This window comes from Alexandromys fortis, unplaced genomic scaffold, assembly GCF_014885135.2.
Source record: "Alexandromys fortis isolate MF-2015 unplaced genomic scaffold, M_Fortis_MF-2015_v1.1 scaffold_21, whole genome shotgun sequence".
Taxonomy (NCBI): domain Eukaryota; kingdom Metazoa; phylum Chordata; class Mammalia; order Rodentia; family Cricetidae; genus Alexandromys; species Alexandromys fortis.
Genome location: NW_026067905.1, coordinates 7,414,028 through 7,427,034, shown reverse-complemented (window position 1 = coordinate 7,427,034; position 13,007 = coordinate 7,414,028). Strand labels below are relative to the sequence as shown.

At 45.1% G+C, this 13,007-nt stretch overlaps 1 protein-coding gene across 1 annotated transcript in view; it reads right to left on the bottom strand.

Moving 5' to 3' along the window:
* Positions 1 to 2,226: 2,226 nt before the first annotated feature.
* Art4 (ADP-ribosyltransferase 4 (inactive) (Dombrock blood group)) overlaps positions 2,227 to 13,007 on the bottom strand; it is an 18,440-nt gene continuing 7,659 nt past the window's right edge. Inside the window, exon 3 of the mRNA XM_050135213.1 lies at positions 2,227 to 3,422. Within this exon, the coding sequence (XP_049991170.1) occupies positions 3,310 to 3,422 (113 nt within the window). The 3' untranslated portion in view covers positions 2,227 to 3,309. The remainder of the gene's footprint in view (positions 3,423 to 13,007) is intronic.

Sequence of the window (13,007 nt, the reverse complement as noted above, 5' to 3'; positions counted from 1 at the left end):
AAGATGGATTTTTTTAATTTGGCTCCCTGGAACTTGTAAGAACTCTTTGGGTTTGTGAAAACAGAAGTTTTAGTCATATGGAAAGCAGTATAGGAGAGAAATTTGATTTAAAATTTATTTGGTGAGGTAACCTGGCAAGCAAAACCTCGCAGCTATCAAACTGTCAGAGATCTTTGAAAAGGATAAGATTTTACTTGAGTTACCGATTAGAAAATGACAGAGAACTTACTTGGTTAGCACCCAGAGCTACTCCTTTTGGATCCTCCATGGTCGCTGAAGGTTGCACTTGACCTTTGCTGTTTAGCACAGGCTCCAGAAGACCCTGTGGGCTAAGAAATCTGTAGGCCTACCTTGACCTGAGCAGCTAGGCTGTCGATTCCAGCAATTCCGTTCACATCTGGAGGTTTGGACGAAAGGCAGTTTTCCCCAATGGTCAGCGCTTTGCAGTCGAAGTGAAATGCAGAAGCACGTTGTTCTGTACATGTCTGTCTTCTGATGTGGGAGTGATTTCTTATTAATAAAGAAACTTCCTAGGCCCATTTGATAGGCCAACCCTTAGGTAGGCAGAGAAAACAGAACAGAATGCTGGGAGAAAGAAGCTGAATCAAGGAGTCGCCATGATTCTCCCACTCCAGACAGACGCAGGTTAAGATCCTCCCTGGTAAGCCACCTCGTGGGCTACACAGAATATTAGAAATGGGTTAGATCAATATGTAAGAGCTAGCCAATAAGAGGCTGGAACTAATGGACCAGGCAGTGTTCAAAAGAATACAGTTTCCGTGTAATTATTTCAGGTAAAGCTAGCCGGGTGGCAGGATGCAGCCCGCCGCTCTTAGTACAGTCTTCTTTGGAGGGAGCAGAGAGCTGCTGCTAGGAGCCAACCTGTCTTTTTTTGTTGTTGTTGCGAAAAGTTTTTAATAATTAAATACTTGAATATCACATTCCCCAGATCTCTGAGCAGTTTAGGGCTGGATTAAATATAGTTGTAGTATACTGGTTCTTAGCAGGTAAGATTTACACTCGTAAAAGGGAAGAAAGAAGAAACTGCTGGCAATGGAAAGTTAATGTCAAAACTGACAATAGTAGAGAACAGCTTAAGGGACTTAAAAGTACATACCAGTTTAAAATATGAGACTCATGTTTTGTAGTCTGAAATGAGATGTAATTATTATACATAGAAAGAGTGAACAAGAATTGGGCAACATGGACGCCTCTGATGGGCCCTATCAGAGGCGTGGCATTGTTCAAAACATATGTAACAGAGTTAATAGGAGGAGTTCAGTGAAAACCGGGTAAAGAGGCAGGGTAAAACCGGGAGTAAAACCGTAAAACTGTGAGTAAAACCGGGAGAGTGTGGTCATGTGGCCTGGCCCTCAGCCAAGATGGCGACCGCCATGTGTTGTGGAAAAAAGTTTTTGTTTTGTTGTAGAGCCGCCATGACATAACAGAAGCCGCAGTGGGGAGGGGCAAAAGGCTGGAACTGAAAAAAAAAACCCGGCCATTTACAGTTTTTCTCTAAGTTATATTGGGTTGAACAGAGGCAGATAAGTGTAAGGCATTAAAGCATGAGGCCGGAGTGATAGGTCTGGATGACTTGATACCCATGGCCAAAACCGCAGAAAAAACACTCACAAAAAGGCACCTGTGATGTGGGAGTCTGCTGTTTTGTCTTGATTTCATTGGTTAAATAAAGAGACTGCCTTGGCCCTTTAAGAGGACAGAAAATTAGGTAGGCGCAGTAAACAGAACAGAATGCTGGGAGAAAGAAGCCGAATGAGGAGTCGTCATGGTTCTCCCACTCCAGGCAGACGCAGGTTAAGATCTTTTCTGGTAAGCCACCTCATGGGCTACACAGATTATTAGAAATGGGTTAGATCAATATGTAAGAGCTAGCCAATAAGAGGCTGGAACTAATGGGCCAAGCAGTGTTTAAAAGAATACAGTTTCCGTGTAATTATTTTGGGTAAAGCTAACCTTGCGGGCGGTCGGGTGCCAGGAACGTAGCCTGCCGCTCATATTTCAACACACCTGAGGCCATGAAGGCAAGGTGCAGTTGGAATTGACCACCGTAGGTCCTATAAGCAGGTGTCCGAGCTTACAGGGGACAGTGGTATGGCCGAATCGGCCCCCGCCTCCCACAGGAGGCAAATTCCCGGGCAGGGGGGAAACAATTGGCCTGCCCGCACCATAGTGAGCTATACTGAGAGGACAGAAAAGAACAGAAACTTCCAGGCGCGAGTGAAATGAGGGGCTGACTAAGCCTAGCTAGCCCTTTGAGGCGGGTATAGCCAGGGATGAAAAGCCAGGAGTGAATGCTAGCAAAAGAAACAACCAGGGAAGTTCCTCCCGACCCCAGACAGCACCTGAGATTTCCGGGAGCTCAACAGAAATCTCTGGGCTAAAAGGGGGTGGTTAAGCTAGCTGAAGAGGATTTAAGAGGATTCATAAAGCCGCACCCAGGCAGATGCAACACGTGGGTTTTGACCCGGGCGGTCTCTCAACCAAAGCAGAGCGGGAGGGGGGGGGACCACTCACCGATTGAAGCAATTAGGGAAGCCGGTGAAGTGGAAGAGAACCCGGTTCGGGAGTCATGTGGCACCAATCTTATTTATTTTATTTTATTTTTTATTTTCGAGACCAATCTTATTCTTAAGATGTTTCTAAGATGTTTGCGGTGCAGCTGCTATCCCTGAAGAGAGGGTTGTAAGATCCCCGGGCGGGCTGGCGGAGCCCGCCATGCGACAAGCGGCTACAGTTTCCCACCAGTGGGAGGGCACGCGTTGCGAGGCCGGTGGCGGTGGGTAACAGACACATAAACACAAAAATAGGCATAAAGCTAAAATATCTATTACAGGAGAGAGAGAGAGGGAGAGAGAGGGAGAGAGAGAGAGAGAGAGAGAGAGAGAGAGAGAGAGAGAGAGAGAGAGAGAGAAGGAGAGGAGAGACAAAGCCCCGTGTATACACAGGGAGAGAACAGGAGAGAGAGATAGCGGCGGAGGTCAGAGATAAAAAAGGAGTGGGCATGGCTAGGGCAGGGACCAAAATGTTCTGTACATTTATAAGTAAAACTTTCCTCTCGAACCTTGAACTTCTGCCTCTGATTTTGGTCACAGCGACAAGGAAGTAGCCAATATAAATCCCTTTTAGTAGGGATTTGAGACAGTGTCTTCTGCCTTAGTTAGGGCTGGTTTTGAATAAACTTATTTTCTTCCAGCAACTTCTGTCTCCCGTGTCCTCTGTGGTGTGTTGAGAAGTGTGGATCTCAGATTCTGATAACCAAAAGATGAGCAAAATATTTAAATAGTTCCTTTAAAAAGAAGCCGGTGGATTCCTTTGCTCTCTGTCTATGGAAGAAATAACGACGCTGACCAAACAGAGGCAAGCAATCGCCATCAGATCAGGGGTGCATCTCCTGCTGGAAGCTGGAAAAACAAAAAAAGACACAACTTAGAGATGGGTTAGATGGGGGAGATTTTTAAACATTTTTAAGCAAGGTGTAGTGACTTGGGTGCCAGAAGCAGACGGTTCTCTGAGTTCAAGGCCAGCTTGGTCTACAAAGGGAGTTCCAGGACAGCCAGAGCTGTGTAGTGAGGCACTGCCTCAAAATAAATCTCTCTCTCTCTCTCTCTCTCTCTCTCTCTCTCTCTCTCTCTCTCTCTCACACACACACACATACACACACATACACACACACACACTCACGTCAGAGATTGGGTCTCACTCTGTATGTAGTTCTTGCTGGTCTGGAAATTGATAAGTAGCTACTATCTCACAGAGATCCACCTGCTTCTGCCTACTGTGCAAGGTTTGCTTTATTTTGAAACATGTGTGTATGCACGCATGTGTGTTTGTGTGGAAGCGTGCACACTGGAATGCAGGTGCCCATATAGGTGGTTGTGAGCCACAAGCAATGTGTGCTGGGAACGGAACTGCATTCTTCTGACAGAGTGGCAGCAGAGTTTGCTGCTAAACCTTCTTCCCAGCCCCAGCAGCAGAGAAGTTTCTTTGGGAACGAGCCCATTTCTTCCTTATTCATTGATGTAACACAGTGACTTCCTAATGGCAACATCTGAAGCCAGTTACTTTTAAAAACTAAACTCAGAACAACTCTCCATTATGATTTGAGCATAAATGCCTCAAGGCACTGTCTTCTTAACACCCTGCTGCTGGTGCTGATTTGGAAGATATGCGAACCCTTAGGAAGTACAGCCTTGCTGGAAAAATTTCTCACTGGGGACTGGTCTTTGAGTTTTATAACTTGGCCCTATTTTGTCTGTTTTGCATTTCCTGTGCACTTAGTGAGAAGCTGCGGTTTACTCCTGCCTCAGCGCCTTCCACACTGTGGAGGACTGCGTTTCTGCACCGGGAGTTATGGCGGTCAGACGCTTATAAGAAACCCCACACTAGCTCAGAAATAAGAGATAGGCATTTATTAAGGGGTAAACACACAAATCAGAATTCTCCGCTTGACCAGTTGAATCACACGACCCAAAGGAGCAGCCGACTGGGCACGGAGCAAGGGGAACGAGAGAGAAGGGGTACACACGCTTGGCTTCCCCGTAAACAGTAAGAGAGGCCATGCCCCAGTATGCGGGTTAATACAAGCTGTAATACTTTCTACAGCACCTCCCTTTTTTCTTTATCTAAGGGGAGCTCACCAGGGCCAGCTGGACTGGAACTGAACGAGCATGTGATCAAACTGGACCCTCTGAATGTGGCTGACAATGTGGGCTGATTGAGAAGCCAATGATAATGGCACTGGGACTTGTTTCTACTGCATGTACTGGCTTTTTGGGATCCTAGTCTGTTTGGATGCACACCTTCCTAGACCTGGATGGAGGGGAGAGGACCTTGGACTTCTCACAGGGCAGGGTATCCTGCCCTCTCTTAGGACTGGAGGGGAAGGGGAGAGGATGAGTCGGGGATTGAGAGGGAAATGGGAGGAGTTGGAAATTTTGAATGGTATTATTTATAGAGCAAAAAATTTAAAATAAAAAGAGAGTTATAAGCCTAATACAAAATTATATACAATAAGAACAAATATCCTATTCTAACTAGCTTAAGTCTTGTATAATAAATAACTTGGCCAAATCATGAGAGGAAAGTAACTATACTTATTTAGTTTTCAACCCCATCAAAGATCCGAGAAGGGAAACAATATTACTTGAGTAAGCAGGAAGTTCAATCGAGCAACTTCCAAAATGTGCAACAAATGACAGAGACAACCTGGGCAATCACCCAAAGTCTCATTTGCAATGTTGAAGCAACCAACTTTGGCTAAGGCCTAAGGTAACTGACATACCATTTTCAAAGGCAAGAAACTTTGCAAAACTCTTATTCTGTCTTGTCAGGATTTGACAGTCCTGTTTTATCCATTTACGGATACTATGTATCTTTATCAGTGGTTGAGGTATGGGCATTTCTTTGCCCAAAGGTCAGTTCTGCCAAGAAGAAAACAAGCTCCCAGCGGAGTGTCTTTGTTGCTCAACATTCTTCTGTCAATTATGTTTTAAATAAACGTTGATTGGTCAGTAGCTAGGCAGGAAGTATAGGCGGGGACAACCAGACAGGAAGTAGAGGTGGGTTAATAAGAACAGGAGAATTCTGGGAGGGAGGAAGCCCATTCCTCCACAGTCCCGTCCAGACACCAAAGAAGCAAGATTTGACCTGCCTCGCTGAAAAAGGTACCGAGCCATGTGGCTAACAGACAAGAATAATGGGCTAATATAAGTTATAAGAGTAAATAAGAAGCCTGAGCTAATGGGCCAATCAGTTTATCATTAATATAGACCCTTGTGTGATTTCTTTGGGGCTAAATGGCTGTGGGACCAGGTGGGAGGACAGAAACCAGGCAGGACAGAAAATATATGCCTTCACATTTTCTAAAGCTGTAAGCCCAAATAGATCCTTCTCCCTCTTAAGGCATTTTGTTATAGCATCAAGAAAAGGAACGGACACAACAGCATCCTCTTTGATTTCTGACTCGGAGAACTTAAGTTATTCTGCACAGGAGACAGGAAGAGGTCCAGAGACTTTCTCAGTCTCTGGGCCATCAGCATCATCTTCATCATCAGCATCAGCTGCTGCATGACTCCTCCCCTATCATCACTGCTGTGAAAGCTAACCTTTGATTAGTCTGGGTTTGTTTTGAGCCCTCAGCATTAAGAACATGTGTATTAATGTTTCTATGTGGATGTGTGTAAATTCTAGTGCACATTATATGTGTGCACATATGTGTGAAGCCAGAGGTGGAAGCTCAGCATCTTGCTCCATCACTCTCCATCTTAGGTTTTGAGTTAGAGACGCTTCCTGACCCTGGAGGTCACTGATTGGATAGAATGCTCAGCCATGCAGCTCTGTGGTTCCACCTTCTCTATTTCCTTTCCCCCCTCAGTACTAAATTTGCAATGTGTGCCATCACATCTGTTTTTTTTTAAATGTGGGTGCTGGGGATCCGAACTCAGGTCCTTGTGCTCTTGTAGCAGCCGGGGATAAACGGGATTATAGGGTGACAATGTCACTTGTGTGTCTGATGTAGTAACATCACCATATTAAACAACAGCTAGGGGTCATGCATCCCGTAAATATTCATTGAGCATTTCCTGTGTGCTGGAATCATTCTAGCAAGGGAATGGCTAGGAGAACACCTCTGCCCTTGGGGATTCTCCATTCCACTTTGATGAGGCAGACAACAAAACAAACCATAGGTTATTGGGCGGTTGGTACTATGGAACAAAACCGAGCAGGACTAGTGCCTAGGGCCATCACCACCCTGCCCCTTCAACGTCTGCTAAGCTATTTAGCCCTCATAACAAACTTAGGAGGTATTTATTTTCCTTGTCTTCATTTTGTAATTGATAAAATAGTAGCAGAGGGATATAAATGTCACATATGTAGTGAGGGCAGCAGAAGTGGCCTCGCTTAGGTTGCTTCCCCTTGGGAGGTTCTTTCCTCAGACAGGTATGTGTCTAACTCTCTCCTCCACCCCTACGCACCCCTTTTTGCTCAGCAGCTCCTCCTCTGTGGTGCTTTCCTTAACCACCAGTTTTAATATTGCATCTCTCCCAGCATCCCCTAGGCACTGGTCCTGCTCGGTTTTGTTCCATAGTACCAACCGCCCAATAACCTATGGTTTGTTTTGTTGTCTGCCTCATCAAAGTGGAATGGAGAATCCCCAAGGGCAGAGGTGTTCTCCTAGCCATTCCCTTGCTAGAATGATTCCAGCACACAGGAAATGCTCAATGAATATTTACGGGATGCATGACCCCTAGCTGTTGTTTAATATGGTGATGTTACTACATCAGACACACAAGTGACATTGTCACCCTATAATCTTGTTTATCCCCGGCATCTTCTTAAGAATTAGGATGATAATTTTTATTATTTTTAACTGTGACATCTGTGTGTGGCTCCTGAGTATGTCCAGGTGTGTGCTGAGGTTTGAGGAAGCCAGAGGCATCAGAACCCCTGGAACTGGAGTTCTAGGTAGTTGTGAGTTGGCTGATGTGGGTTCTGGAGACCAAACTCAGGTTCCAGAGACCAGTACATGTTCTTATCTCCTGTGGTAGTTTGAATGTAATTGCCCCCCGTGATCTCATAAGGGGTGGCACTATTAGGATGCATGGTTTTGTTGGAGTGGGTATGGCCTTGTTGAGGAAGTGTGTCACAGTGGGGGTGTGCTTTGAGGTTTCCTATGCTCAGTGTTGCGGTCGACTTTCTGTTGGCTGCAGGATATAGTTCTCTCAACTCCTCCACCGGCGGCACATTGACCCGCAGGCTGCCATGCTCCCTGCCGTGATGAGGGAACCTCTAAAACTGTAAGTGAGCCCCCTCAATGAAATGCTTTCCTTATAAGAGCTGCTGTGGTCATGGTGTCTAGAAACAGAACTAAGACAACTGCTGAACCATCTCTCCACTTCCCAGAAGCTGTTTTTTATGTTATCCTCCCAGGTTGAATGAATTTTTTCCTTCCTTTCTGTTAATTTAGAATATTACTTAGCAAAAATTAGGCACTTAAAATGAGGTAGAGCTCCCCTTTCTGTGTCTGTCTCTGTCCTTACAGTTAATCTCTCTAAAGCATATATTTATACCATTAGGCTGCTATCTCTCTTCCACGTGCAGAGACTTCCCAGGTTCTTGCTTTTGCCTGAGTGGGTAAGACACCTAAGTCCTGTCATGTCAATTCCATAAGCAAACCCTGTTTCCATTTCATAAGCAGCGTAACCAGCCCAGGGCTCATGTGTCGTCACAAGGCCTCATAGCTGCTGACACGCTCTGACCCCAGAGTCTATTTGCTTTTTAACCCCCAGGTCATATTCAATTCTTTTAGACCTGGTCTCAGTCTCGAGCTCACTGTGTAGTCTGGACTGGCTTTGAACTTGCAGCAGTCCTCTGTGGAACATTCCTTTATACTGTGTGAACTGTGTCACTGTGATTAGTTCAATAAAGAAGCTGACTGGCCAATAGCTGGGCAGGATAAGGTTCGGTGGGAGAACCAGACTAAGGACACTGGGGAGAAGAGGGGTGGAGACAGAGGAGTTGCCAGCCAGAAACAGAGAGGAAATAGGAGGTGCAATGATGGAGGAAGGTAATTAGTTAATTATAATAAACCAACTGCTTGGCCTCATAGCTTAGAACATAGGTGGGTGGAATAAACAGAATAGGATGCTGGGCGGAAGAGGAAGTGAGGTCAGACTCTGCTCTGCTCCCTGAGAGACCTAACAGCTCTGCTCTCTGGAGCAGAGACACCAGGATGGACGGAGGCTAGACTCTTCCCGGTAAGCGCACCTTGGGGTGCTTACATGCATTATTAGAAATGGGCTAGTCCAGGTGCGAGAATTAGCCTGTAAGGGCTAGAGTTCATGGGCCAAGCAGTTCTTAAATAAATACAGTTTGTGTGTTGTTATTTCGGGCATGAGCTAGCCAAGCGGCCGGGGTGTTGGGGACGCAGCCCTGCCGCTCCTATTTCAACAGTGCAAGATGAAAGAGAGGTAAAGCCACATGGCAGAATGTAGATTAATACAAATGGGTTAGTTAGAGTTGTAAGTGCTAGTCAGTAATAAGCCTGAGCTCTCGACCAACCATTCATAATAATAGTCTCAGTGTAGTTATTTGGGAGCAGCTTCCAGGACACAGAGAAACTGCCTACAATCCTCCTGCCTCAGCCTCTGCTAGTGCCAAGATTACAATCATAAGACATTAAAAGCAGCTCTAAATTATTTATTCTTTTACCCGTTTCCCTGAGACAGTCACTCTACATCAAGGCCAGTGAACTGAAGTCCAGAGAAAAACGAAACAAGGAAGAACAGTAATGGAACTAGATGTTGGAGCTCTTCCCTTGGCAGAGGGCCTGTGAAGAGCCTTCCACACACTGTCATTTCCTTCTCACCAGCATCTCATGGGGTCAGTTTTAGCAATGGCTTCCCGTTTACATGCTCAGCAACAGGTGTGGAGACCACGCCACTTCCCAAAGACCACAATACACCCCCAAGACCACGCCACTTCCCCAAGACCATGCCACTCCCCCAAGACCACGCCACTCCCCCAAGACCATGCTACTATTGTTCTCCACTGGCAAAGGTCACAGGTAAAACTAAGCTGCCACAAACAGCTGGCTGAGTTTTTTCTAGAAGCATACCAAGAATTTTGGTGATTTGAAATATTTTGACATAAATCCTTCTTTGTAAAACCAGTGATAAAGAGCAGATTGTGTATTGTGTGGTGTAGTGTGTGTGTGTGTTTGCCACACATTTGTTTTACTGAAAGGAATTACTTAAGGGAGAAAAACAAATTAAACATTCTGTTGGCATAGTTTGACTCTTTTAATAAACATGAAAATGTTACTATGGCAAGTAGTGTAGATCATGTGAGGGGCAACAAAGTAATTACAAGGGAGACAGGCTAGTTTAGAATAACCTAATTTTTCTTTTTTGTATTTTCTCCCTTGAATCTGTTTTGTTACCAGTTTGAGCCCTTGGCTTATTTTTGAATGTTCAGGTCCTTGGTTCTTTGAATTTGGGTTTCAAGTTCACAAAACTAAAGGGGTTTATTTTGACATAAACTAAAAGACTGGGAAAGTTACATTTTTTAATATACTATTTCTCACTGAGACAAAGATAGTATCCTAACTAGTTAATTCTAACGGTCTGTTTTTGTTATTGTTGTTTTGTTTTTTTTGTTTGTTTGTTGTTTTTTGAGACAAGGTCTCAGGCTGGCCTCAGACTCTCTAGATTAACTAGGACTGACTTTGAACTTCCAGTCCCAACTCTTCTTCCCAAACCCTGGGTCAGAGCCATGTGCCACCCTGCCATACTGCGTGCTGTCTTTTAAAGAATCCATCTCTTGAGTTACAGGTGAAGAGGGGGAGGCAAGCCGACCTGGCTCATAGGGTCTTCGGGAATACGCACTAGAGTGTGGCCTTTGCTCTGGGAAGATAATGTAAGAATGAGAAACTGTCTTAGGAGAGGATCTGAGTTTCCTGACGAGTTAGATGCCAGTATTCCAGAACATCCATGAGTTCCCTAGATAGACCATAGTGGGAGAAGTCAGCCGTAGCTCTAGCAGTAGGTTGCTTGTTGGTTCCCAGCCACCTGGCTAGCTTAGACCCGAAATAACCACACAGAAACTGTATTAATTAAATCACGGCTTGGCCCATTAGCTCTAGCTTCTTATTAGCTAACTCACACATTAATTTAACCCATTTCTATTAATCTGTGTATCGCCAGGTGGCAGTGGCTTACCGGGTAATGTTCCCAGCGTCTATCTCAGATCTGGGGAGAATGCACTGACCCTACTTAGGAAAGGAACTGCCATGAAAAAAACATCTGTGGCACTAAGACAGGTGTGTTGGTATATGCCTGTAATACCAGAAACACGCGGTGGGTGGTACATGTCTATAATCCCAGAAACACACGGTGGGTGGTACATGTCTGTAATACCAAAAACACATGGTGGGTGGTACATGTCTGTAATCCCAGAAACACATGGTGGGTGGTACATGCCTGTAATACCAGCACTTGGGAGGCAAAGGCAAGAGGGTCAGGAGCTTGGGTGGATACTAAGTTCTAGAGTAGCCTGAGACCTCATCTAAGAAGAAAGGAAAATAATTGGTAGTGCCCCTTTCTTCCCAGGGTTCATGTATGGATATAGCTTCCAGAAGTTGGGATAATTAGAACATTATCTGAATGAGCACAAAAGGCTCAAGGGAAGTTTCTTAAGACATCAAGAGCATCTCCTAGTATGGTAGTGGCTGAAAAATTAAAGAAAACCACTGCAGGGTTCAACTGAGAACATCCTGAAGGCAATTACGGTTTTCCCATCAATCAAGATGAGTACTTGCTGACTGTGTCCAACCCAGAGCGTCCAACAGCTCGGTCCTCAGCTAAAGTGAAGGTTGGCAGCCAGACTGTGGCAGACGAGGCTTGGGGAGGGCCTCGCAGAACCACCAGGCTGGCCGGTGTCTTCTTCACCTTCCTGCAGAGCCCATACTCAAAGGAAGAAAAGCCCTTCCTGCAGCAAGCGCTTGGGTCTCTCCTTTTCCCCTTCCAGACACTTCATAGTTGGGCCAGCTGGGAGGAGAGCAGATGCTAGTGCCAGCTCTTGGCTCACGTCTTTTCCCTTTTCAGTTTATGGGAGAAAAAAAAAAATGTCACCTAGCATGAAGTCCCCCACCCCCACCCCCTGGAGGCTATAAAGCTTGGAATTAACACATTTTTTTTTTTTTGGAAAAAGAAATTTGTTTACATTACAAAAGAAATGGCTATGTACAGCTATGTTTGACTACAGCTCCTTTCATTTGACTAAGAGTTGCACTTTTGATCATAATCTTTTTTTAGGTCTTCAGGATCCAAACTGTTTCTAGCATGTGACTTATAGGGTGACTCAGGTACCAGAACTTGTAACACGATTGAATCAAACTCAGAGACAGATACTGGATTCAACCTGAAGGTCAGAAAAACAAAACAGCCAGCCACAGGCTCTTACCTCTACCTCAGTCTGAAATGGCAATCCTGCCTCCAGGAATCCTCAGAATGAGACTGTGTCTAAGAGCTGTCTCCTCTTGTTTTATATTCCTCTCTAGGGCTGGGATTAAAGGCATGCACCACTACTGTCCGGTTTCTATAGCAAACTAGTGTGGCTACTGTGATTAAAGGTGTATGTCATCACCACTACCTGGTCTGTATGGCTGACCAGTGGGGCTGTTTTACTCGCTGATCTTCAGTCAAGCTTTATTTATTAAAATACAAATGAAATCTCACTATAAGAACTGCTTCCAGCCTAGTGACTTATATGGTGACCGGGAGATAGAAAGAAGGTTCACCCCTCCACCACTATCCACACACTCAGCAAGAGGGGGCTGACCTGTCTGTCTGGGGACTAAAGTCTACAGGTAACTCTGATTTACCGTTTATCGTCTGCTAAGGAATGTTTAAGTAATTTAGCATCTTAGTTTACTGCTCATTATATAGGTTTTTTTCTCTCTTTTTACTTGAGTGCTGGGGAATTGAATTAGGGCTTCAAGCATGCGATATACCCACTCTGGCTTTGGTGCTCGTCTTGTAGAAGAGAAACTTAGAGATTCAGCTGCTTGGCCAAGGACATCTAGCTAATGAGTGGAAGAGGTGGTTGTGGAGCCAAGCAAGTGGATCTGGGGTCAAGCTGCCCAGCTCCCTGCCTGGCTCTTGAATACCTGGTTCTCCAGGCCCTGTCCACAGAGGGCAACGAAAGGGCATTGATTTTCATAAGTATGTTATGGTTTCAGATGTTCACTGAAGACAACCAAACACCCAGTGTCTGATACTGTATATGGCTATTACAGCTAAGTCTTGACTCAAGGTTGAGCTAAAGTTGTGTTTAAGTGGTTTCATTATGGGAGAGCAGTGTGTGTGTGTGTGTGTGTGTGTGTGTGTGTGTGTGTGTGTGAATGAGAGAGCGAGAGAGAGAGAGAGAGAGAGAGAGAGAGAGAGAGAGAGAGAGAGAGAGAGAGAGAGAGAGAGAGAGAGAGAGAG